Source organism: Toxotes jaculatrix, chromosome 23 (genome assembly GCF_017976425.1).
Source record: "Toxotes jaculatrix isolate fToxJac2 chromosome 23, fToxJac2.pri, whole genome shotgun sequence".
In the NCBI taxonomy this organism is placed as follows: Eukaryota; Metazoa; Chordata; class Actinopteri; family Toxotidae; genus Toxotes; species Toxotes jaculatrix.
Window position 1 is genome coordinate 11194053 of NC_054416.1, and position 27275 is coordinate 11221327.

Genomic DNA, 27275 nt, shown 5'->3' on the forward strand with positions numbered 1-27275 from the left:
ACCTCCACCCCCTCCCTTTGCCCAAACGCCTCCTCCCGTTCTCGGCTGAAGGAAGCTTTAAGGGCTTAGGGGAAAGCGCTGGAGCGGCAGTCCCGGCTCGACCCAGGGGTTGTGCAGCCCCGCGGTAAAATCAACAGTTAGCCCGCCACAAGAGCAGAGAGTCCGAGCAGGCGGGGAGGGAGGGATGCGTCCATGAAAGTAGGACAGATGGGGTCTAGGGTTAGCTGACGTCTGCCTCAATTGCAAACAGACACACATAAAATGTAATCACATGCACACACACACACACACATGCCCGCACACAAACATGCTGAAAGAGAAAGCCTCCAGGTCATCAAAAATCCTATTCACTCCCGTCAGGATATTGAAGTGTGTCATGCCAATATTTCAGTGCTGATAGCTTTGCCAGAATATGTGTGTGTGTGTGTGTGTATGTGAGAATGTGAGTGCATGGCAGTGTGTGGGTGTGTGCTTGAGCACGTCCGTGTGCGTACCTCACCACTTCTCTCCCACTTTATTTTCTAAAGAGTGGCTTTTTCAAAAGTCACCCGGGTATTTTCAAGGGGCCTGTCTAATTCATGCAGGTGAAGTGTTTTAAAGTTCCATTCCCCGTTTACCTGCGGGGCCTGAAGAACACACAACAGAGGTGTTGAAATAACACCTCCTCCCTTCCCCTCCCACCGTCTCCATCACTTTTATCACAACTTCTATCCTTTTGTCCTTCACTTTCCTCCTGTCCCTCCACACCTGCCTCCTCCTGCTTCACTCCTTCGCTTTCTTTCTATCTTTTTCTTATCCCTCCTTCTTTCCACGGCTCCTTCCCTCCCCACCTCCCTCCTGCTCTCTTTTTATTTCATCCATCCCTCATCCTCTCTCTCTCTCTCTCTGTCTCTCATAGTGTTTGAAGCAGAGTGTTTGTCTCTAGGGTTGGATGATTGACAGCTGAGAGAGAGCCAGGCAGCTCTCTGGTGACAGATAAGGACTTTGGCTCTATTACTCACTGGGTCCCACAGACACACACAAAAACACACACACATGCACACGCACGTATAAACTCTCACCCATCCTCCCACATGCACACAGATTCACTTACTTGCATGCACACACACACACACATGCAGAAACACACGCACCGGGTCCCATGCTGCTCCCACAGTTCAGCAGGGAGCAGACAAACCTATTTGCATTAGGAAGCAGCGTGTAAAATAAATAAAGAATCGGATGAATCGAGGAATAAATAGACAGGAGGCACGGCTGGGGATGAGTATGACTGATTTGCAGAGTGTGTGTGTGTGTGTGCGTGCTCTCTTTTTCAACCTCTGGGATCCCAAGTGGGGAGAGCGGTAGTGCAGCAAAAGAAACACCCTGCACACCCTGTTGAACACACACAAACACAAGCACAGTCAAATATACATGAAAAGATTCTACAAAGCCCAAATCATTATGGTAATGAAAAATGAAAGGATCTAAAAATACTGTTTTATTCCTCCCTTTGTTTCAGGGGGAACTCTAGAGAGACCACTAGCTGACAATAAGAGACGGAAAGGGTGAGACAGAGAAAGAGAAGGAGAGAAAAATAGTTTTTCCTCCTATCTGCTTCTCCGTGAACATCTCCCTCTACAGCCACCAAATCTCTGGATTGCAACACTTTCCTGTCTTCAAAGACTGAAATTGGATTAAGTGCAACTGGTTCAAATTGGGTGCATGTTTATGTTCTTGGCAAAAAAAAAAAAGGAGCCTTGGTGACTTGTTGATTGACAGCCGAAAGTGAGAGGAAGATGGCGAGAAAGAGAGGCAGCCGGCGCATAAACAGGTGCAACATCAGATACGGAGAGGAAAAGCAGAACAAGAACAGGAAAAGAGAGCAAACACGGAATTAGAGAAAAACACGGAGAGCTCGGTACTTACAGAAGTTTGTGCAAAGGTGAAAAATAGGCTGAAAATTTGGGGGAAAAAAAAGTGGAAACTGAGATGAGGAGCTGGGAGCAGAGCGTGATGAAGAGAAAGAGGGATGGATGAAAGACTGTGAGATGTCACGCTGAGTTACAGGTGTGTGTGTGTGCGTCAGGGAGTCGTGGGGGAGAAAATGGAGGGAGAGATGGAGAAAAGATGAGTGAGGAATAATTAGACCGACCCCCGGCAGAGGAGTGTGGCAGGTGAAAGGACGAATGGAGGGAAAGCAAAGGAGAAAGATGGATGGATGGGGAGGGGTGGGGAGATGAAGGATGGAAGCGTTGACGGCAAGGACGCAGAGACGTAGCAGGGGAAAGGGACAAAGAAAGAAAAGGCTAAGGCATGACTAAAGAGATGGCAGGCTCAGCATGAGAGAAAGAGGGATGAAAGGAGAGGAGGGCAGTCTGGAGGACAGAGGTTTAAAAGTGAGAGGAGAGAAAGAGTGGAAGGAGGAGGAGGTGAGAGAGATAGACACAGAGCATGAAAATGGCCTTTGTCATCTCTTCTCCAACACGGAGCTGGAAGACAAAGGGAGCGTGAGCGCGAGCTGCTTTTTCCAGCATCTCTTCGATGACAATAGCTATTTGTCTCCTCATCAGAGAGAGGAGAGAGAGGAAAGTGGAGAACTCACTGTTCCTCACGTCTCTGCCTCCTCAATCGCTTCTCATCTCTCACTTTTTCTCCACCTCCCTCCCCCTCCCCCTTCCTCATCTCTCTCTCCAGCCACGAAAACACCTTTAAACACAGTTTCCCTTCCTGTGCATGACATGGATCTAAACAGCTCTAACTCTCTGTTAATGTTGTGGGGGAGAGCAGTGTGTGCCTGTGTGTGTGTGTGTGTGTGTGTCTAGGGGGACCTCCACACCCTACCTCCCTTATTTGAGGTTAGAGGTTAAGGGTCACGCTTGAGTGCTGATGGTGCATCCAGCCAGACAAAGCAGATTAACACACACACACACACACACACACACACACAGCGAGTAATGGTATGTCACCCCTCTAACCCTCCTCCCAGCATGTTCCCAAGCCTCGGCCTCATTGGGTGAGATAGTATCATATGTTGCAGGCTGCACCAATGGGAGGTCAAGGCCTCGATTGTGCGTGCGGTCAGCGGTCAAACCACCTCTTGCCAGGGGCAGTGATGTCACAGCCGAGTTAGTATTCATAGTGAACAAATTGCAGATAAACACGGGCCTCATTTGGTGTTACGGCTTGATTGTCGCTCTGCTCCGTGCATCCTACCTCATCTCAGGCGGTTATGTTTGCAATTTAGTGAATATTTCTCTCCACCAAACACGCATTTATCTCTCTATCCATTCTTAATGTAGCACAGCTGGAAATCGAACCCTGGCTGGTGCCACGCTCCACTCTCCCATCTATAAGATCACTTCCATTCAGTCTCAATAAAACTCTGAAGAATATTATCTGGGCAGTGTTTAACTCTAAATTAATTTCATTTAGTCATCTTGTTTGACCCCACTGTGGCAGTAAATTTAAAGATAAGAATTTTTTAATAATATAATATTTTATTTCTCTTTATTGGGAAACTGTCCTATGACCTTGCCAAACTGGGACCACAGGGTCTCATTTGCTCTTCTAAAGACATGTCATAATATTATACTACAGGGCTACAACTTCATTTTATTGTTCATTATTCTGTCCATTATTTTTCTGATTGACCATTTAGTCTTATAAATGTCAGCAACATCTCTGGGATATGTCTGCAAATTTCATATTTTGTCCAACAAAACCTGGAAAACATTCCATTAACAAAGACAAAAAACAGGGGAAACCTGCAAATGTTTGGCTTTTTCCTGTGATAATTTGTTAAAAATTGATCTATTACCAAAACAGTTGCTTCATTTTCTGTCAACTGAAAAAATCAGTGCATCAACCACATGTTTAAGAAACATGTATTAGATTTTAAATTGACACAACAGTCATACAGCGTAAGTAGGGATACAGCTAAACCTCTATCACATCTAAGTTACAATCTCTCTTTCCAGAAATACCACACAGAAAGGTCCATTAAGTAGCTGTTCTGTGGCTTTGGATCATTTCACATAGTCTTTATCAGCACATGGTGTTAACCCGTGGAATTGCAGATATTCAAATTTGCACTTTCAACTGCAATTTCTGTCTAAATTGAGTCATTAAACTCTATTGTTTAAAAAAATAAAATAAAATCATCTGCCAATACAGTGAAACCATTTCAGCTGGTTTCCAGCAGAGATCTACTTCACTGAGAATTTTTCTCTACATTAGTGTCAGTATCTTGAAACAAGAGAGATTGCCGCACTCATTTTGGAAAACAGTACGACTTTAAGAACGTGATTACAGACAAAAACCGCTTTAAGGACTTTATAAAGAGATATTTCACAGTGCTAAAAAAAAACATGCATCCCAAGAAAGAATGTAGAACAACAACAAATCAGTGTCCTTCATTACACTGTTGATCTGTGTGTGAGGTCCTCCTTCTGATCTGGCATCAGTGGGCAGTTCTGCCTGTGTGTTTAGAAGTGTTAAATGCCCCCCTGACCTGCTGCAGTCTGTTATTAGGCCTACCGACTGCCAGGCCTGCTAACTCATACTGGCATCAACGCCCACTCCTGGCAAAACACACTCACACACACACACACACTGGTCAGATACACAAACTCACATGCGCAAACACTTATAGGCAAACATGTTGCACAGAAACACACACACACACACCCGACGGGCACTCAGCAGAGGGTGAATGGCCAGTGATCCTTCTCCTCCTTCCGCCTTATCACTGAGTCGTGTTCCGCCTTAGCCATGCATACTGTACAGTCATTAATCATGATTCTCATTAATTATCTATGCACCCGGCTGGCTAATTAACATATCAGCTCAAGCAGAACTAATGCTGCATGCTAGTTCACCTCCCACTCAACACTCGCCAACCCACACACACGCACACGCACACACACACACACCCTGCAAACCAACTCCAACCCTGCTTCTACCAAACTTCAGCTCCAGTCAGCTACGAAGAGGAAACAGATCTGTGAGCCAATACAACTGGAGGAGAGCATCACGCCCAACCACCAGCTGCAGATTACATGGAAAATCTGCTGTTTATTATCAGTCTATAATGTTTAATGTCTTGTGCTGTAATTTACATGTTTGTTGAGCCTATTTTTAACGCTTCCTGTCATGTAAACACAAGTCAGTGGTTTGTTTCAGTTCCTCTATCCCTGATTGTATTTCAGCAGCCCATAATGATAACCTGTTACAAAATCAGAGTGAATGAAAAGTCTAGAAATCCAAATCTTGTTTCCCTCTTACAGCTTTACTGACTCCACACGTATATTCTGTGCTGCTATGATACCAAATGCATAAAATCTCAATTTAAAAAAATTCACTCATAAACATGAAGTAATGTAAATTTAATGTGTCGAGTTCAACTTTAGCCGCATTCAAGTTTGTGCTGTTGACCTTTAAAAAACTGTCTTGATGGTGCTAAACTTTGAACTGTGTTCCTGGCTGGCTAGCATGGCAGCTGTTTTGCAGGATTTCAGAGGAACTTTGCTGCTCTCGGCTGCTACAATTATTCAATTCAAACTACTCAGATTCATCTTTTAGTCTCTCACAGTTTCCCAGGGTCCAGGCTGATGTCTTCAAATAGCTTATTTCATCTAAACATCATTCCAAAATCCAAAGATATTTCAATTTACAATCCTATAAAACAGAAAAAACAGCAAATCCTCACATTTCTGATGCTGGAATCAGTCAATTCTTAGTGTTCTGCTTGATAAATGTCAATTTATCATTTTGTCAGGTCATGTTGTTGAGCACCGTCCTGTCTGTCAATCTATTTAGCATTTCATCTCTAATTCACATGCCTCTCGCGTGCCCGGATCTTTGCAGTGTATATAAGGCGTTGTATAACTAAAAATACATTTATACCTATTCACCTTTATTCAGTCACTGATGTCTGATGTTACAGGACTCAGAGAGATAACAAGCAGCGAGATGGATTCAAAACCGACTGCATTCAGCGTACAGGAGAAGTGCCACATCCTGCTGGTATATTTGGCCACTCCATGTGGTTTATTATGCTGGTCCAGCTTCTATAGTATTTACTCCCTTTAATCTCCCATGATGCCTTGAGCTAGAGTGAGATATGTGCCTGGGGTAAAACAGAGGGTAATTCACACTCGGACATGGAATTATAATGTTTCCATGCATGAAGCCTCTGAATAATTTACAGCATTCAATGGCTTAACATTACTCATCCCACGAATGCACACACGCACGCGCACAAACACACGCACACACAGAGACACAGGTCTGGAACCACCCAGGCTGTGGTGCAGATTTAGTCATCGCCTTCACCTCACCAATCTCTCACTAGTGCATCACTAAATACAGCCCCCCCCTCAACTCATTCTTTCTGACAGGCTGTGCAGCATATAATTATGTCCCCCCAGAAACCAGAACAGTAATCTCACTACTTGTCTGCAGGCTCTGGCTTCTTTCTGCCCACACCCTGCCTCTCCTCAACCTCTCTCATCCAGCACTTGTTCTTTCAGCCGAGCTCTGATTTCTCTATCTCCACTTCTTCATATCTCTCTCTCTCTTTCTTTCTTTCTTTCTCTCTATGGGCCAAAAGCCTGAATGAGAGAAAGAATGAGAGAGAGAAAGAGAGAGAAAGAGGCGCTCTGACATTAACGAGATTGCTCGTTAAGAAAGGAGGGAGGGGGGGAAAGGAGAGAGGGAGGGAGGTGAAAATCGAGTGGCTGTAATTGGGAGGTTTTTGAAAAGGAGAGAAAGAAAAGACAGAATTAGGTTTCCATCCAGGGCCTGTCTGAAAGTGTGTGTGTGTGCGCGTGTGGCTGTGTATGTGTATGCACGAAGCAGCTACAGAAGGGACTAAATATAAGGTGAGAGAATGACTTGTTGGTGCTAAAGGTCAGACACACCTATCAATCAGGTTCATACAAAAGGCCGGGTCTGGCACTACCCCCCTCCCCTCCCCTCCCCTCCCCACCTTGTTCCCACTCCTACCAGCTCCCTCCATCTCTCTTCTGAGACAAAGAAACACTTTACAGTAACAGGCTTCAGGAGACTATTTCCTCCCAGTGCTTGTAGCTGCTGCACTGTCAGCAGACCCATTATAGAAATGCATTTCATTGGCATTTCACTTCTTGTTGGGCAGGGAGGCTAGAAAGCTGCCTCACAACACCAGACACATCCTGCCGAGACAGCTCGGTTTATAGCAACATAAAAAAAAAAGTGTTGACTTCTCTCTGCATGTGGATAAAAATATTTACTCTTTCTCCGACATATTAAGCCTCAAGGAGTGATACACAGTAAATTTTAGGCGTTTATTTCCTCTTTGAGCGACTGGCCCTCTCTTAAAACTTTTTCAGCTCATAATACTTGCTAATAAATTTATAGAAACTGATATCCTTGTGTCTGAATGCATGCCATCCCAAATAAGCCCGTGTGTGGCTGAAAGCATGGGGTTTTTGCATTTCTTAATGTGCAAATATGTGCCAGTAAATGTGTGTACGTGTGTGAGTGTGTGTGTGTGTGTGTGTGTGTGTGTGTGTGTGTGTGTGTGTGTGTAAGTTGGTGTAATCCCTCTCTATGGGACGCTCTTCCTTCTTCCTGTGCCAGATGAGGAGATATTCGGCCAAATTTGATGGGCAAGTGGGCTGCCAACTGCGAACATACACCCTCAACCACACACTGAAATCATACACTGCCATGTGATGTATACATATAGGACCCAAAAAGCCATGCTGTGTGTGTGTGCAGGAACACACACACAGGAACACAGGAACACACACACACACTCTTGGCTGAGTGTGGGCAGGTTTATTCTAGTGTATAGGTCTGGAAGAAATGTTGGAGGATTAGGGAGAGAGCCCACAGAGAGGTAGATGGAGGAGCTACAGGAGGGATGGGTGGATGGAGATGAAGAGGGATGGGAGGAGGGGAAGAAGAAAAAAAGACAGAGTTCAAGCAAATAAAAGATAGCGAGGGAAAGAAGGAAATTAGATCGAGAGGCATGATGACGGAGGAATAAAAGCAGGCCAAGCCGATATGAAACAGTTAACTCCATGGTTTATACGGCAGGATGGATTATCTCTACCTCTGTTTCTCCCCCCTCCTGCTCCAATCTCTCCATTGTGTGCCACTATAGAGCACTATGGAAGCAGCGGTGTTGGGGGGGGGGGGGGGGTGAAATTCCCTCTCTTTCTCTTTCTCCAGCTAAATTAATAATATGAAGCTCTCTATCCCTCTCAGTCTGCTTTATCCTTTTATTCCCCCCCCCCACCCCGCTTTATCTCAGAGTATTCCTTGATTCTATTATTCCCTTGGCTGTATGCTAGAGTTATAGGAGTATATGCTGGTGTGTGTGTGTGTGTATTGAAAGCAAGCTCGACAGACTGCACACCAAACTGAGCATGAGAAGTTTTTCTGCTGGTGAGAGACTGCAGGGTATGAAAGAAAGAAAGAGTGAGAAATACTGAGAGATAGATACAAGTGCAACAAAGGGAAAGCAGAGGGTGAGAGGGAGAGAATTGGAGAGGGTGGGGGACAGACGTGGGGAGAGAATGGGAGACAGAGCAGGTAAGCAAAGAAGTGGGAGACAAAGTGACGTGCTACGGCGGAGGTGTGAGATGAGACCAAATAGATCAGAGTCACAGTTTCTAATAAGAAGTATGACACGTTCTCATCTTTTACCTTTCTTCGTCTTTACTCTCAGCCCTCTTTCCTCCTCCTGTTTTCCTCCTTTGTTCCCTCCCTCCCTTGCACTTTCTCTCTCTTTGCTCCTCACCAGTGCTTGAACTGGAGCGAAAGAGCTGCCACTGCTGTTAACATGCAACGTTCATGGGAACAAATCACGCACACGAATTATTAGTTGGAAAATATAAACGACTAACTCCCAAAACAAAACACTCGCACAGCTCGATGTGCACAGATTACCTACAGGGCTCTGCGCAAACGATTTATGGCCGGAGGGTTTTGGATGTGCAAGCAGAAATCTAAGCTCTTATCCAGCAGGTTTTTGACACTACACATATTGTACCTCACACCTCCTCTCACCTCTCGCCTTTCACCTCTTGTGGCTTGTTTGAACAGGAAAAAGGCCAATTTGGGCTGATTCTTACACTGTTTTTCCATGGGCCCCGGACAGCCACTTTAATTCCGCCAAAGCATGCCAAGCCGCGGACACTGCGTTTCCGCTAAGGCCTGCTAAAGCTGCGGATAGCTGCACTGAGCCGTGCTGTTGTGGCCCTGCTCGGTAGCGAGTCGGTCCGTGATGATCTGCCCCCTCAAACAAGCTGTGTCTTGCACTAAACTGATGGCTCAAACCATGTGCGGATGTGCTGGTAAGAGAGAAAGCCCTGTTTTCAAAAGTATCTCAGTGCTCAGCTGTCAGTACTTTTTGTAGCTTCTAATTGAATCTCAGTGGTTTGCGGTTTAGCTTCACTCCTTTTTTTTTTTTTGCACTTTCAGATATCAGCATTATTTTACAGCTTTCTGACCGCATTCAGCTGCATCAGTGCTGCTTTAAGTTAATACTCATTCAGACTGAGCATCCCCCTCTGTTACCCACTGGAGAACCAACAAAAGGATTTTATTGTGAAGCAGCTATAGGAAAAGTAGCGTAGTATTTGCCACCAAGTTAAAATAGCCTTGTTAGGGAGACGTTCAGACCAAAATCTGCCCTGCATGAAAAAAAAAATTAAAGAGCTGTGAATCTGAAGTCTCATCAGGCAGCAAAACACTGCACATGGCTATAATAAAAGGGGACAGAGTCACAGACGCAACTGTCACAACGATTGCAAAGCAAATACTAGAAATATTGCAGTTGCATTATAAAGTTATCCAATGCAGAACCTTGCCAGACGTCGTCATGTGACGTTGCAGCAAAAGCTGAGTCTGGTTTAACCTTTTCACTGGATGACCCTGCATTTTTTTTTTTTTTTTTGCTGGCCGCCTCTACGCTGGCACCCTTGCTGTGCTGCTGGCTCCACTGAAATAGATGGGGAGGCTATGTTTTTTCATGCAGGGCTGGTGCTGGTCTTAGCGTTTGTTCTTCTCTGCAACAAAAACAGGTTTAGACAGCGAAATACGGACATATTCTGTGCTATTTGGTTAACAGATGAGTTTTCAGCAATTGCTGGTAGGAACAGTACAAGCAGAAACACCCACAATGAGCTGTGGAGCTGCAGACAACAGGCTCTACAGCACTTTGTGCCAACCAGCACGGCTCATGTCGTCAAGGTGAACTTTTTTTCACCTTGTTGTGCTGCACAGGAGAAAAATATTCACACTGTACCAGCATGGCTTGACCGGCTGCAGCTCAGTGCAAGTTTCCACACCCATATAAAAAAAACGATGATACTCAGGCCAGTACTCTGTAAAAGTGGGTCCGGGCCCAGTTCAAGTACTGCTCCTCCGCCCCCCCGTTTGCCCCCCCATCATACTACCCTCTTTCTCATTTCTCTCCCTCTGTCCTTGTCTCTGCATCTCTGCCAGTGGATGTTTTTAATCAGAGCGTCAATCAGAGTGCGACGCGTGTAAGAGAATGAAGCTTAATCCAATATGAGATACACAAGATAATACAGCTGTTAAAACCATCAGCTGCCTGCGAGATAACAACCCTGTCACTCTCTCTCTCTGACAGTCTCCCTTCTCCCTCACTTTCACTCTTCATCGTTGTCTAATCTCGTTCTCTTAATGGTAAAATGAATGGTTGTTAGCATCTCTCCATCTCTCAATCAGTTTTTCTTTTTTTCAAATTGAAGTCTCTTTGCATCATAGACTCCTTCAGGGTTATTATTGTTAACAAGAAGTCTAAATCCAGCCATGAAAAAGACTTCTGGATAAACCGAAACAAGATTTAAAATTATGGTAGAAAAAAAAAAGTGGCTCAAATCTGAGAAACTTAAAGACTTTTTCCTGTGACAATTAAACTATTCTCTTGCCAAAGTACAGAGAGAATCCATAGATCAATGATCCCAAATGAAAAGAAGGAACGCTTGTTTGGAAAGATTTACATGTAGAAATTTAAACTCCTAACTTACATTTTGAAAGGCACAAACTGAACAACTGACCAAGAAATGCAAAGCCTTAATACTGGCCTGAATTAAAACAGAACTTTAATTAAAAGTTGTGTGAATCTGTAAAAACCTTGACCCTCAAATCTCTTTTTCTCTACTAACAAAGACAAATCTTTATTTCTCCCAGGCTGGGCTGACTGCTGAATGTTGGATTAAAGCAGGGAGATTATTCATAGGATTGGGGCAGATTAACCTGTTAACGTCCTGCAACGAACCGTGACCTACTGGCCAAACTGGTCAGATTATCAGTGAGCAGATAAACAGAGTAAAACAGGCAGAGCATGCAAAATAGAGAGTGAATTTAAAAACAAAAGGAGACGGTGAGAGATAGAACAGGGCCGCAGGTGGGCAAACCTGTTACGGGAGGTGAAGAGTGAAAGCTCGTCTGCGAACTGACAGACGTTTAAACTAAACAGACATTTAACAGACAGATACTGGAGATGGAGAGATAGTCGGCGAGGAAAAACGGGAAATTAATGGAGGGTGACTGAGGGGAGGAGGAGAAGAAGGCTCCGTCACCACCTGCAGGAGCCGATGGAAGCAGTGGTTGGGTTTAAAACAGCATGGTTAAGGACGGAGAGATAAGATAGGACTGTGAGCTATTCATCACATTTATAGGAGAGGTGACATTTAGCCAGACGACAGTTTGGTGCATGTGTGTTTTGAGGGTTCATCGGCCACAGAAATGGCAGAGAGTTTAGAGAAGTTGCGAAGCAAGGCATGCATGCAAAAATCGATGTGTTGTGTATCTACTTTGTATCTTTGGGAATGCACACAATGCAAATTATAAGAATGAATTTACTATTGGCACTGCTCAGTTCTGTCTTTTGGGTGTAGGTGCAGGGCCACTCTTCTCAGAGTGGGTTTGGGACACCTGTCACCTCCTAAAAACACGCACAGAAACACAAAGATGCACACACACACACACACACACACACACACACACACACACACACACACACACACACACACACACACACACACACACACAGACACACACACACACACAAACACCTGTCCCTTGTCTAGGTGAGAAATAACGCACGGGTGGGACGAAGAGATAGAGAAAGAGTGAGAAAGGCTTTAGAAAAAGAGAGAGAGAGAGAGAGAAATGGGGCTTACAGAGGACAGAGGGAGGACGGATGGAAAGCTGAAGATAAACTAAGCCTCAAACAGCAAAGCAAAATGTGTGCTGGGAGGAAGACATACTTTGTTGTGAGAGGACAGTGGACAAGGAGAGTGACAGGTAGGTTTGAAAAGGGAAAACAGGGGCGGGATGCAAGAAAGGGCCTGAGAGAAAGAGGGACAAATGAATGAGGAGAAGAAGAGAAGGAGGAAAAGGCATTAGGAGGAGAAAAAGAGAAGGGTGAGGCAGAGGAGGAAGGGTCCGTGGGTTCATAATCCCCTTACAGACAGCTTTGTTGAGTGATTGACAGCCCAGCGCGCCACGTTAGAGCCCGAGCAAAGGGGGGCTGCCATGACTGGAGGGATTATCTCTCCCCTGGCTTACAACCCCCCCCCGCCAACCACCAACCCCACACCACCTCATCACCCCCTCCTCGATAGGGTCAAGTGGTACAGGCCAGTTTTCCTGTTGTTTTCATGCTCTCTTTTCATGCCTGCCCAGAAACCTCACTTTGTCTCTTGCATGATTGTGTTGTTTTGCAAATAATGCTTAATGCGCTGTTAGAGGGGCGGGGAGGTGGTAAGCAGCATGAAGGGGGGGGGTTGTACACAAACCCACGCAGGGCATGTACACAAGCGCATGCACCCACGCATGACGCATGCCTGACATCCACACAATCGCACTCGCACACAAACAGGCGCACACACACACACACACACACACACATAAAACTCACTCTCTCTATTCAGCATGCAAGGGCATCATGAGGGTGCAGGAGCACTTAAACAAGACCTTGAGTGAATTCTTTTGTTCTAGCTAAGTACCACCATAATAGAGTTAGCTCGCCCATCACAAGAGTGATTAAATTTAAGAGGAAACATAAGGAGAAAGCAAAGGGTTTGATTGAAAAGATATAACATAAAAAATACAGCTAAATTACTGCACCTTTGCATGAGAGCAGCATTATTCGGCTACTCCACAGCAGCTACGTTAAGGCGTCGAGAAATCAGATAATGTGCACGACGTACAAAGTGCCAGAATACACACCTCAGAGAGTGGACATGTTGCAATACTCAGCTGTGTACACACATACATAACGGCCACCCAGGACTTTAGGCTCCAGATGGACTCGGCCTGACTGGGACCAGTGGCTTTAGTGAAACGCACAAAATAGGGAACCAAACGCAAACACCAAAGCAGCTGTGTGTGTGTGTGTGTTAGCTAGCAAGGACAGACACACACTCTTCACAACCCGTGACCACAAAAACAGAAGGTTATCAGTGCCACTTACAAGCGTCACACACAAATGTGCATGCACACATTTACAACAAGGTACAGGGCTGCAGATATTCGGCACAGTGACCCACAGTCGTGCCACCCATCCATCAACTGAAAACCAAAGAACACAAGAGAGAGACTGTCTGAAAAGGAAGGCTTTTGTCCCACCTACCACCCCCCCAACCCTCCCACCCCCAACTCCACGCACCAGCATTCTTCTGGCTTGATTTTCTTTGAGGGTACGGAAGGAGAGAGGGAAGAAAGAAAGGAAGAAAGGAGGGCGCTCCATCTGTTTTTTCCCCCCCTCCTGTGGCTGGGGACCTGCAATACAGCTGCACTCCAATGGAGAACAAGACTGATAAAGAAGAAAGAAAGAAAGAAAGCAAGAAAGAAGTAAAGAGAGAAAGATTTTTGGAAGAGAGGTTAGAAGACAGGGTAGCTAATGAGGAATGGCTTCCTGATTTCCAGAGAATTTTGAGGGAGTGGTACATCTGCTCATGCATGTACGTGTACGTGTGTGTGTGTGTGTGTGTGTGTGTGTGTGTGTGTGTGTGTGTGTGTGTGTGTGTGCAGGCTGAGCTCTGGTTCACAGTTACTCCCAAATTACTTTGACACCGCAGTGATAGGCAATCATGATTATTCATCCTGTCGTCACTACAGAGGACCTATTTACTGCTGGACATTGATGAGTGAGTGAGGAGAAACAGAGACTACACATCAAAAACCACCCACAAAGAAGAAGGGAGACAAAAGAAGCCTTTGGAGGGAAAAAAAAGAGAAAAAGAAGTGAGCAATTTAAAAAAAAAAAAAAAAGTGGGAATAAATTTTACTGTCTGCCAACTAGCTGTAACATGATAACGGCTTGGATATGTAGGGAAGGAAATTTACACTGGTGGTAAGCCAGGCAAAGAGAGAGAGAGAGTGAAAGGAAAGACAAAAGAAATGAAGGGGGGATTAGTGCAGAGAAGTGGACTGGTTTTGCAGACGACAAGAGGGGTAAGAGTGCGTGTGGGAGAGTGCGAAGCCAGCGAGCCGAGTGTGTGTGAGGGCTTTCAGTGGAAGCGCTGGGAGGGTAGCCCTTTTGTTCACGAGGAGCAGAGGGAGGAGGATAAAGTGAAGGAGGGAGAGTGAGGGAGTAGGGAAGGAGTGGAAGGAAGGAGTGAGGGACATGCTACTGACGGAGAGAGGGGCAGGGGGTGGAGGAGGAGGAGGAGGGAGGGGGGGACTGTACCTCTGAAGAAACTCAACCCCACCACTTGGACTTTTTCCAGCACTGGGAGCAATAACATTTTTCATCTGTGCATGCATGAGTATGTGTGTGTGTGTGTCTGTGTTAAAGCTCTCCACTGTGTGCATGCATGCATGCCTGGATGTGTGTCTGCCAGTGTATATGAATACTTATGTGTGTGTGTGTTAACGCTGGCTGCAAGACATGAGGACAAAGACGAGAGAGAGAGAGTGAGAGAGACAGAGTAGAGGAGGGCAAAACCACGAGAAAGCTGCTCTGTGGCTTTGAGTGCGCACAGAGTCGTGTATTATAGCCAGGGCCGGGGTATCAGATGTGTATGTGGACGAGGCAACAACAATCCACTTCACTCTCTCTATACAAGATGGATCTTGTTAGAGTTACTTGTCCTAGACAACAAAGCACTGCGCTGCACTGCCCTCCATATGCTGCAAAACGAAAAAAAAAACAAAAAACCACGACCACTGAGGCTCCATGAGGCCGTCAGTTAGTTTATTTTCGTACGTGGCCTTAAATCAGCACTTCAGGTTGAAATACTTTTATCGTTTGAGGGATAAACAGTCTTGTTTTAGTTTGACTACTATGAATTTTTGAGATTGTGCATTGAAGGTTTGAAAGGGGCTGATACACCAAAGAGGCTGGATGCTTTCTTCAGCCCGAGAAAACAATGTAGCTCTGCAGCTGAAGTCAAAGTGAGACTATAAAAGTTTTAAAAGAAACAAACAGCACATTCTTCGATTTGTAAGCAATAACAACAGCCGTACACTCAGGGATTTTGTTGCTCCAGTGTGTCTTGATCTGGTATGACCACTGGCTTTATACAGTAAACTTTATGTATATAACAGAGTCAGTTTGCTGAGTTTATGATGCTCACTTTCAGCTTTATGTTTATGCTTCTGTTGTTACTTTACTATTGTCCTTCGACGGCCACAAGCAGTGAGGGATATGCTGCTTCAGTGGTGGCTCAGCTCTCCCACACAAAGACAAACATTCTGCCTCCAAAACTAAAGATTTAATCTCACATTTCCATGTTAATCTTGCATCTTTAATTTCAATCCAACTTAAATTATATTTAATGCTGAACCCAGGAAATGGAGCGTGATTTTTCCCCGTGCTGTTAGCCAAGGTCAGTTTCCCCATAGACTGTAACAACGATGGGCTAATGCCAAAGCCAGATGGACTACGCTCACTGTACGGTCTTTTAACTCCTAATTAGAACTATGCATATGTGTGCGCACACACTCACACAAACACACACGCAAGCATCTGAGGAGAAGAAAGCGTGAAGCCTGGAAAAATAATCAAGGTGGTCAGAGTTAGGCATGGAGAATGTTAGGAAAGATCTGAGGTGGAGACGTAGGCCTGTGCTCACACGGAGTCATAAATGTGTTCGTTTATTAATAAGCCAAGTTTCAAGACGACTGGTTATTATTGCAGCGGAGCAGAGCAGGACAGGGTCCCCCACCAAAGCCTCTTAGCATTAGGATCATCTCTGACCCATTGTAAGTCAACGCATAAAGATTATCTTAGCGCTAAGATGCTTTGGAGTAACAGGTCTCCACATCTCCCACACAAGAGCCCAAACATCTACCACAACAGCCAGAAGATCCACCCCCACCCCACCCCCTCCAACCACCACTCCCCCCACACACACACACAAATAAAAGCCATGTATCGTTTTGTAGTTGAGCGGCAAACAGTTGCTGTGCTTTGTTACCAGGCTCCTTGCAGGCAGGGTGATTCATGTGTGCTTACTTTAGCGGCTCTGTGTGTTTCTGCAAAAATTTCTGGGTAACAGTTTATTATGCCAAAAATATAAATGTAAAATGAGGTATTTAAAGAAAACTCCACCTGTAACCACACTTTAGAAAAAGCAGCCACCCGCTGTGAGCCTTGCATTTCTAGATCCAATTCTTAGTTTGTGTATTTTTGTTATTTCTGTCATGACTTAGTAAGATTGAGCTCCTCCTCAGCTACAATGGCATACAATAAAAGGAAAAGTATCCCAGTGAATGCCAGGTTTTGGAGTGTGGTTCACAGAATCAAAGAGCAAGGGCTCCCAGACTCACCAACAATCGCACAGGATGAAATCGATCAAAGACCAGGCAGACATCATTTGACTGTAGCCTCAATAGACCAGAATGCAAGTTGACTTTTGAATAAGATGCATGAGTCAGACGATGTCTCAGAAAAACCTGCTGTCTTGCATTCACTGTATTATTATCCCTCCTTTTCGCCTACACACAACACAACGCAACACAACACAACACAACACAACACAGCCGATCGCTACACATTCTCTTTCGCGGAATGTAGAAAATCAGAGAAGGGGAATATGAGACGAGGTGGGTTCACGTAAATGCAAATTGCAGCACCTCCTGGAGTGCCATGAACTTCAGATATTGATTATACAGTGGAAGAGTGGAGCTTTCTTTTAAGGGGATCGATTTAGCTTTTGGCAAATTACGTCTATCAACACACTGTTGTGTTTCGAGCTGGCATCACTGCTGCCTCCGTGAGGCCTGCATACTGTGTGTCACGTTATAGCACAGTGTGTGTTTGCAGCATCTCATCTTATCATATGAACTGCAGCAAATACAGAGAGGGGAAACAGCTGCCAGTCTCTTAATCGCTCCACGCTAAGTTGATCAAAGAGCTCATTCTGCCTAAAAAGTCAATGAATTCCTTTAAAGCTTACCAGGTTTCATGCTGGACTTCACAGGGATAAATATTATGGGACGTGTCAGTAATGACGAACGAGGGGGCGGCTCGGTTGTATGTGAACAGGAAGCAGCTAGTCATGGCGGTGACCTATAGATCATCAGTCACTCTCCCTGTCTGGGCCGCGTCACATCAACCAGTACCACTGTCAAACCCGGCCGCGCTCCCAAACCATCCGTCTCTCTTTTAACTCTCCTTCCCTAACTGCCTTTCATGCTTTTTGTTTCCTCCTCTGAGCCTGTCATCTCTCTGCTCTCCTCCTCTCGCCCTCTATCTTTCCCTCATCTCACCCTGACAACACCCACTTCTTCTCTTTCTGCCCTCTCGCTCGCATCGGTCGAAGATGTTTGCCAAAATTTCAGCTGTGACAAGGCACAGCTGTCCATCAGCAAACCCGCTCATTTGTCTCTCTTGTGAAGACACACATACACACACACACACAGACTCTTTAACATTCAGTTACAAAACCATTTCGGGCCTGTGTCCAATCAAAGCAGCGCTGACGTCCACTGGGCAGACGGCGAGAGGAAAGTGATGGAGTTTCAGTGCCGATGAAAGTGACGGGACGTAAAGGCTGAAAGTGGAATGAATTCTGGCTGCTGAGGAAGTTAGCAGGAGATAAGAGGACACAACATTTGCTTTTTGTTTTGCATTTTACAAGGTCTGCACAACTGTGTGTATGCGTGCTATGCAAAAGAGGACCCCCTGTTGTTGCGGAAAGCAGGTGTGAAAAGACCAACAACACGCTGCAAAACTCCTCTTTTCATCAATTTATTTCCTTCCTAAAAATCTGCTCACGTTTTGAAATATTAAACCTATTTCCCCTAAAAATCGACGAGTGTCTGTATCTTGAGGATAATGAAAGTTGCTGCACTAGAATCAAGAATTTCACTTTAATTTAAGAAAATACTTGAAACAAGTTAATTTGTATTGGAAACGGGTTAAAATAATCTTATTACACTGGCACTTTTTGTCATTTGTTTGGAGAAAATAAGACTTAAGGACTCAATTACACACAAAATGGTTTGGTTAGAAGGACTTTTTTTTTTGCAATGCAAGTTCACAAGGCATACACACAGCGGCTTAGCTTGGAGATCTTAACACGCGGTTTAGTATTCATGGCACAAACACACACACATACCAGCACATCCTCTGTCACAAACCAGAATCCACACACATGAAATGACAACAGCGTCAACTCCCTCTCACTGCTATCCCATTCATCTGGAATGATGTTGAAACCACAGTAACTGCTGCAATATGAGCCCAGCCCAATGTTGTGGGGATGTGCAGAGCAGCAACAGCAGCAGCAGCAGCAGCAGCAGCAGCAGCAGAGCTGGGAGTCTCGTGATACTGAACCTAAACAAAACTAAAGAGCAAAGGAGGAGGGGGAGATGGAGAGGTGACAGAGGAGGAGGGGAGAGAAGAAAGGACTGAGAGGAAGAGCTAAGACTCTGGAGGGTGAGTAAAAGAAAACGCAGAGAAGGTGATGAACGGTGTGACAGAGGTTAGCCCCTACACTGCACACCCCTCAGGACTACAACAGTCCACACACACTTTCATACTGGCTTCCCACCACACCAGTCTGCTTCTCTGTGTCACCCGGGGGAGGAGGATTGACCTGGCCCAGTCCAAATGCTGCCAGGAGGATTGGATGATCCTGCTTAGGCAGGGTGTGCTGTGAAGCAAGCTAATGAGAGGCCAATGTATGTGTGTGTGTGTGTGTGTGTGTGTGTGTGCTGGACTTTGTTAAGGGGCTCTGGGTTCAGCCACCCAAGGCAATCTGCCCAGTGATGCTGGGACACATGTGACCCCTTCAGACCTACGGCCTGGATTACTGTTACCACTACTACAACTGTGAATGTGAACGTGTGTGTGTGTGTGTGTGAGAGAGAGAGTGTGTGTGTGTACATGTGTTTCCGGGGAAGAAAGATGCTTGTTTCTGCATGTGTTCCAACACTCTGAACCAGCCACACGCTTTTAATCTCCTTCATCCTAATCATCAGCACTTTTAACAATTACCAAAATCCCAAAGTCACTTCTAAAGCCCGCGGGACTGGGGAAGTAAATTAGTTCTTTAGCCAACCCCAGCATATTTACAACGCTGCTTTATAGCTGTTATGATGTTGATGAATGTGCACTGCCCCTGCCAAATAAACTTATAATCGAGTGATAAAATAATGAATGAATTCCGAGTGGAACAACAGTCCGTGACGCCTGCCAATTTCCTCACCTCTCCCGTGTGTGTGTCTGTGTGCGTGTGTACGCACATCTGCCCTCCCTCTGTTTACCGTCTACTGGTAGCAGTGTGCGTTTAATGCTCACTTGCACATGCAACAGAGAAGATACATTAGGACCACACACTCTTTACACATGTGTCCGACAGAGGTGGGGAGGGGAGGTCGAGCCCCCTGACGCTCATTGATGTGTGCGTGTGCAGGCATCTGTTGAGAATGTGCGGCTGCAATTGACCTGTCTGTTCGCATGCGTGTTTTCACAGTCCGGCTGCATACCTGTGTGTCCGCCCGCCCGCCCGCCTGCCTAAGGTGCCCAAGGAAAGAAAAAGGAAGAAAAGAAACGAAAAAGAAAAAGATTGCAGCCTCTGGCCGGATTGGCTCCCTTCTTCTTCTTTTCCTTCCCCTGGCCTTTCCATTCTGCCACATCAGCTGAAACCTCTTTTCACAGCTCCTGTTGCTCTCAGCTCATAAACCTACACACACTCCTCTTTTTCGCCGGGGAGGGAGGGAGGAAGGCTGCTGTCTGCTCCCTTTAGCAGGCAGCTCAAGCAATAGGATTCATATGCTTTCCATCTCTTCTTCTCTCCTCTACATTCCATACTCTTGTTTTTACACTCCCTCGCTCCTATAATAAAATAAAAAAAAGACTACCCCGTGGATATTCTCTAATAATTTACCCTAAGGATGAGTGTAGGCTTAACTTGTCCACACAGCCCAGAAAAGCCTCGGTGCATCCATGCATTATTCATGAAGGGGAAACCTACAGTTCGAGTGGATTTCACACCGGTGAAACTGGGTGTGGAGTTTCAGACACACAAACAATAAACGGGTGTTGGAATGCTGCTCCTTTGATATGACAACCCATTTGACCCACTAACACTTATTCCCCTCTCCGTGCTCAGTCCCAGAATGCCCTCACCAAGAAGATTTCCAGTGATTCTTTTCTTTTCTTTTTTTTTTTTTTTGGGAGTCTTTTCTTTGGTTTTTTTGTAGTTGAAACACTTAGCCTAGTTAGCTAGTCTTTTATCCGGCGCCAATTAGCCGGCGATTAATGAATTATTGAGAAACGAGAAGGGGGGATTAAATTTTAATGTGGATCTTAGGGGGAATAGTTGTATTACAAGTCACCGCGAGCGCCGGGCGAGGAGACGCCCACCCTCAGCAGCCGTTTACAATAATCTACAGCCGTTTACCAAAGTATGGAAAGAGAAAGAAAAAGAGGAAGAGGGGAGACTGAGAGCAGAGGGAGGGGTGAATGAGAGGCTTTGGCCTTAAGAACAGACACTGAAATCAAACTTGCAAAAGGGCCAAAAACTACAAAACTCCATATGCTGCGATCAGAGGAGTGACCAAAGCCAACATTCTCTCCACTTGAATTCATTCTCAGCGTATGCACCCATCAGTGTGACCTACAGTGCGATCCCAAGTGTGTGTGTGTGTGGGTCACCTGCCAACCCCACACCCACGTTACACCCCCCCACAAACTCCTGAGCAGTAATGTAAGATTCGATCTTTCATTAGGGCGTCCGTGTAAGGCCGATAATAGGAGATGCTGAGATAAGGATAATACATTTCTAGGGGGTGGGGGGTGAGGAGGGGTGGTAGTGGAAAGGGAGGGGGGGGGGACTCTCTTCCCAAGGTGATCGTTCTGGTTCAGTTCTCTCTTCCTCAAGCAGAACCTGTATTGGCACTTGAGTCTTAACTGGTATTGATTTACTTAGGGTTAGGACTGTCTCTACCTCCACTCTGCTCCCTCTGCCGCTCCTTCTGTTTCTCTTTCACCTCCTGGCACCTGTCTCTGTTTATATTCCTCCCCGAACACCTCTGTCTCTTTTCTCTCCATAAGACTGTAGTAATTTCAACTGATGGATGGGTGGATGCAGCATTTAATGACAGTCAGCCTTTTTATATTATATTTTACTGTAACGTACGTCAGCCTGATCATTTCATTTGTTACGGATTCCAGAAATTAAACAGGTAGAAGAATCTGAGGCATCTGTATCTTCAACTGCACCCATGGGTGCCACTTTTCCTCCTCACCTCTGTCACTCCTAACACATCTTAGGGTGCGTCAGTGGCTGCTGTAGCGCCATAATTAGTGGCTGGATGTGACACATGTTTCCAATTTGCTACGTCTGTTCACCGCACTGGAGGGGGGTGGGAGATGGAGCGAGGTAGAGATAGAGACAGACGGAAAGTGACAGGAGGAAAAAGAGGGAGAGAAGGACGGGGGACGGAGAAGGAAGCAGAGAGGAGAACAGAAATAGAGGCAGCATGAGGGGAGGAAAAAAATGGAAGAAAGAGGGTGAAGCCGGTGAAAGAGAGAAGCGAGAAGAAAGTGAGGAGGAGAAGGAGCTGGAGAGTGCTCACAGAGGCGGAAAGAAAGACGGGAGGAGAGGTGGAGGGAAGCTGCAGGTGGACAGTCTAAACTTCAAAGCAGTACATCCAGCAGAGGTCTAGAGGTTAACAACGTGACAGTCCATTTGCTACACAGACAAGATGTGAACCATACATGCGCTCCTGCACCTGATTGATACACACTACCGCTTCTGCTTACTTTTCGCCTCATTTCAGAAGTACAAACCAGATGTGGGTGGGCTCTGGACCTCGTCCTTGGACGATACGCACTATTTGGACAAGCATGGGCTCTTAACATATTTCAGCCCAGGGCCAAAACCTATTTTGCCCTGAGGCAGCTGAAGCTAAAGTAGCGCTCTTGTTGTGTAGAGAGCGAGGAGAAACAAGTACATGGAAGTGTGTAAAAGGGCCAAGAAAATAAACTGGAGGAATGACTAAGCTGATTAACTATGAATAGTAAGCTTCATGAATAAGCTTCATAGTATACAATAGGCTTTGTATTTTGAATATATGACTGAGCAAATCTGTGAAAATGACTATGGAGTCTGGCGTCAAAGCCACCACCCCTCTAATTGCCAGCCAGGCCCATTCACTAAGCCCTGACACCCACCTAACCCTAAACTCCATTAGGAGACAATGGCGTGGAATCACCTGTAAGGCCTCAAAAGCCCAAGCTGTTAGCTTCTCAGTGAAAATTACCCTCCCGTGTCCAACTCTACTCCCTGTTGGGTGAATCCACCCACTGCTGACAAAAAGCCCTCATTAAGGGCTTCATGCCTGGCTCCACAGCAGGGGCCCACGCACAGTCACATCTGTGGAGAGGGGAGAAACCGGGCAGGCCATAGCCTACAGCACACGGACGCATTAAAAACCTGTTAGTCTCTGAAAAAGCTCCTGGCATGGGTGTGACCCGGGGATGGGAAGATTTGGTAGATTGTCACAAGTGAGGTCAACTTTGCTTTTTTATAGTTTTTTTATTTTTTTTAAACTATTATAAAGTCACTGGCGTAGACAAAGTTACAAGGAAAGAGGTCTATTCAGGATCACTGTGCCCTCCAAGCCGATTTGATGGCCTATTTATCAAGCTGAAACATATCACTGTTCCAGTGTGTGCCCAGAAATGTAGTCAGGATATTTAGAATCGAAACCTGGTGTCACTAAAATCCCCCTTCACCACCATACAAGACGCCTTGTTATTCTCCAGTCATACCCCCCCGACACACACACACACACCGCCACCAGCCAGTCTATTCAGACACAGGGAAATTGACAGAGGTGTGAGAAAAGCGGTGTGGGTCGTTAAGGCCGGACGGCGGAGAGGTGTTTAAAATGACATTTCCTCAGCTAATGCCTGACACCTTCTCCAGAGGAAAGAAAAAAAATGCAAATGAGCGTGGCCAAGTTGGGGTGGAGGGTGGGGGGGCAGACAGGGTGTTTGAGAGGCCTGCGGGCCGGGGCCTGGACTATAATCAAGGTCATCCACAGCAACAGCAATTAAAGCATCACACACGTCTTTACTATCCAACACAGCTTCCATCTTTTCGTCTGGGGCTTACAGAGACTTTACCAATAGGAACAACTACAGCTGGATTATCCACAGTAATCAGCGCGAGTGTGGCAAATTCAGAACAGCTGCGGAGCAGAGCAGCCTGTTTCAACTCAAGGTGTATACATTTTTCAGATGACATTGTTTTCAACTTCAGTTATATTACAAACAATAAACATGGAGTAAAGAAAGTGCAACAAATTGACCGAATACAAATATTAATAATAAAAAAGCCTTGATACTCTCAGAGGGATTGTGCCTGCGGTAGGCCTGCACACTGAACTGCTGCCCCTATCGAACTTTATGGTGTTTTGTATTTCATGTTGCGTTAATGCAAAGCACTTAGTAGTGCACTTAGAGGAACTTGCTCTCATTAAATGGTGCCTAAATCCCCTTCTCTCAGCAGCAGTTGCCTTTCACACTTCGAACATGCAATTAAACTAATTATTCGACCAGGTTTTTTTTTTCTCTTGCTCGAGCTGAAAGCCTCAAGTCCAAACCTGCAATTAGGCAACCAGTAAAAAATTTAAGGTTTGCAAGTGAGAACTGCTCTTACCTTTCGTTCAGGGAATTCCAGTAGATGGGCTCCATATTGCTGGCCGTCGTCCCCAGTAAATCCAGTAAGAATACCAGCAGGATTCCCAATCCATTCCCACTTCCTCGACACGCCATTTCAACCCTGACACCCAGCATATGTAGCCCCATTTGCAAGATTTGGCCAATATTTTCTGTTTTCGATGCTGTTGCAAGGAGACTCTCAAAACAATGGATGTGCGACTCCAGCCGACCAGGCTATAGGTAGAGACAGTCAGAGCGTGAAGTGAAAGCCTGCTGTGTACAACCTCATGGATCCAAAATTCAGCAAATTGTACTGACTCGAAGCAAAAACAAGAAAAAAGAAAAGAAAACCACCTTCGAATGTGCAGGAGAAACTTCAATCCGTGCGCCTGAATCTCCAAAAACGACGGGTTTTCTGCGCGTCCACGATCGTACTATTTCAGAGCCAATCCCATGACTTTCCCATTAATTTGTCATTAGTCCTCCTTCCTGCAAAGCAGTGCTCCTCGGCACAAATATAACTCCACCGAATCGAATTTTCTGAAATTTATCGCCACCCAGGAGCTATTTCTGTTGCCTTTCGGTGCGCCCTAATTGTCTTTTTCCGAACAATGTTCCCTTGTTCTCTGTGCCGACTCTGTGTGATTTCTCTCCCATTACCTTGTTTTCTCGCAAGAAGATCTAGCTCCCAACATATCAGGCTGGACCGAAAAAGAGATATTGTCAGTCTGCTGGAAGGAAACAGTCGAGATCAGGCCAAAAAAAAAAAACAACTGTGAGGGTAAAGCGTTTAAAATGGAAAAGATGTCACTCGTGTCCACAGCTCCATCCTCATAAAGACATGTTGATGCTCGGTGAGCTTAGTCAGTGCGCATAACAATCCTTCTCCTCTTTGTAAAAATACACACGGGTTCAACACGGGCTGTAAATCCGCAAATCCTTCAGCAATGGACTCGTTGAAAATTTAAAAAAAAAAAGAAAAGAAAAACAAATCAGGATCCAAATCGATGATAAATCCAAGAACAAATTCACGCTACAACACAAGAAAACTAAAAGAGAAACAAACCAAAGAGCTAGAAAAGCATCTCCGCTCTAATAACGTCGCACAAAGGACAACGTGAAACTTGTGAAGAAATAAAAAGAAAATAAAATGCGAGTTGAGAGCATCAGTCCCTGTTGGAAATTGAAGCCAATCTGATGTAGCGCATCATTTGGAGAGCTGGACGTGTCGCGTCTCCGCCAGAGGAAAGCGCTTCATTCGTTATCTCATCCGTCTCTCTGCCTCAAAATCCCACTGGTTTGACTTGCCCTAACGCTCGCAGCGCATTGACAGACCGACTGGCTTGTTTGAGAGGAGGAGGAGGGAAAAAGGGGACGTGGATGAATGGGGGAAAAAAATCCCCATCCTCTGACTGGCAGGCAGGGCGCACTAACGGAGCGCAATTCTTCCAGGTTTTTTCGGGGGGCGGTATAGAGTCCCTTTCAGCACCTCCTCTCTCCTCCGCCTCCTCTAGGTTTCAGGGGCCCCCCGACTCGGACCTCTGGACTCCCTGGCGCTCTATTCTGCCTCCTTTCAAACGATGAAGAAGAAGAACACCCCCCCCCCCCCCCCACACACACACACACACACCACTAGACGCTCGCCAACGGGCGCACTCATCTGCTAAAAGCCATGACGGAAGAGCAAGAGCGCCCTCAATGCATTTACTGGGCATCACATGTGACACTGGAGGTGGATTGTATTGAAAAAAAAAAATCCAGCTGGAATTTCAGAAGGCTGTTATACAAATGACAGCAAAGTTAAGTCCCTATAGGAGCATTTAAGGTTGTTTATAGATGAAATGAGCTCACACCATAACTCCTTGCAGATATTAAAGGAATCTTATGGCTGTATTTTAAAGGATCAGACAGTATTACACAGCCACAGAACAGGGAAACTGTTGAAAACCACAGTAATAAGGAAAAATCTTTCTGGAAAAGAATCAAGGGGCCACTCATGATCACTGGACTGGAGTCACCTCATATGTCCGTCTGCAGCCCAGTCTACTCAGAAAGAATCGCCTCTCTCTGTGTGGGAGGATGTGGGCCTCTCCTTCTCTCTTTCCCTGTCCTCCTGTTGACAGAGCAGGGGAAGAGTCCCAGCATCCAACACTTCAAAGTGGGCCGTCCAGCTTGATGAAGTGCAGGACGAGCCGGGTGACAGGCCCCGCTGAGGGCCACACACACCAGTGTTTACGCTGGGGCCCCTGGTCGCCGGAAACACTAACACTAATTCACTCATACACTATTATACACACACACAGAAACGTGTGATGGAGAATGGAAGACTATCAAAACTGTGGCTGTACTGCCCCCATGTGGTAGATAGAGTGCACGATCCAGAGTTTTACACACACTACACTTCATGCAGTCTTACAGGTTTCCAAATCTGCATTGGAGAAACAATAAGTGTGTGTTTTTCTGCTTTAACACACTATTCTGTCAAAAATCTAACCTTCAGGGGGACTGAGACGCAAACTTAGACCTGAGCATTCCACCAATTTGAACCATGAAGTTCAGCTCACTAACTGAGCTGTGTAATTTCTTCTGTTGCACTGGAAGGATCTTTTAAAATAGAAATAAAAAAATAAAACAAAACAAAACTGTGTTGATATTTTCAGGGTTATCTTGGACTGAGACCTTCTTAACAGAAAACCTGGGATTTGAAAGAAGTGGGCATTTAACAAGCTAGTGAAATGGATTATGGGAAATCTAGGATCTAACAGTTTTAGAGCTTAACCCATGCTAGAGCCTGAAAGTCTGGATTTCTTGGCCTCTGCTGCTCCAGTTTTGGCCCTTCTTGTCCAAATCTGGTTCTCGTGAGCTGCATTTAGCTGCTCATTTCCTTTCCAAAAAGTCCAAACTACAGAACGTCATAAAGAATTTTGAACTTTCATAAGCCCATACAAAACATAATTTGTCATGATTTGTTTTTTAAGATCTTGTGATGTCACTGCCCAAACACGGCTTATGTGACATTTCCATCAAAGAAATTCATTCTGTGCAAAGGCCTTGGTGCCTACACGACTTTCCAGCTATCTATCACTTCTTCAAACTGTACACAGCTGCAGATACATACAGAGAGAGAGACAAAGAGAGGAAG

The 27275-nt window shown here is 45.5% G+C and overlaps 1 protein-coding gene across 1 annotated transcript in view; it reads right to left on the bottom strand.

Annotated features, from left to right (window-relative positions):
- Positions 1-25140, bottom strand: part of efnb3b (ephrin-B3b) — a 74671-nt gene extending 49531 nt beyond the window's left edge. The window contains exon 1 of the mRNA XM_041031525.1: positions 24132-25140. Within this exon, the coding sequence (XP_040887459.1) occupies positions 24132-24280 (149 nt within the window). The 5' untranslated portion in view covers positions 24281-25140. The remainder of the gene's footprint in view (positions 1-24131) is intronic.
- Between the last annotated feature and the right edge of the window lie 2135 nt (positions 25141-27275).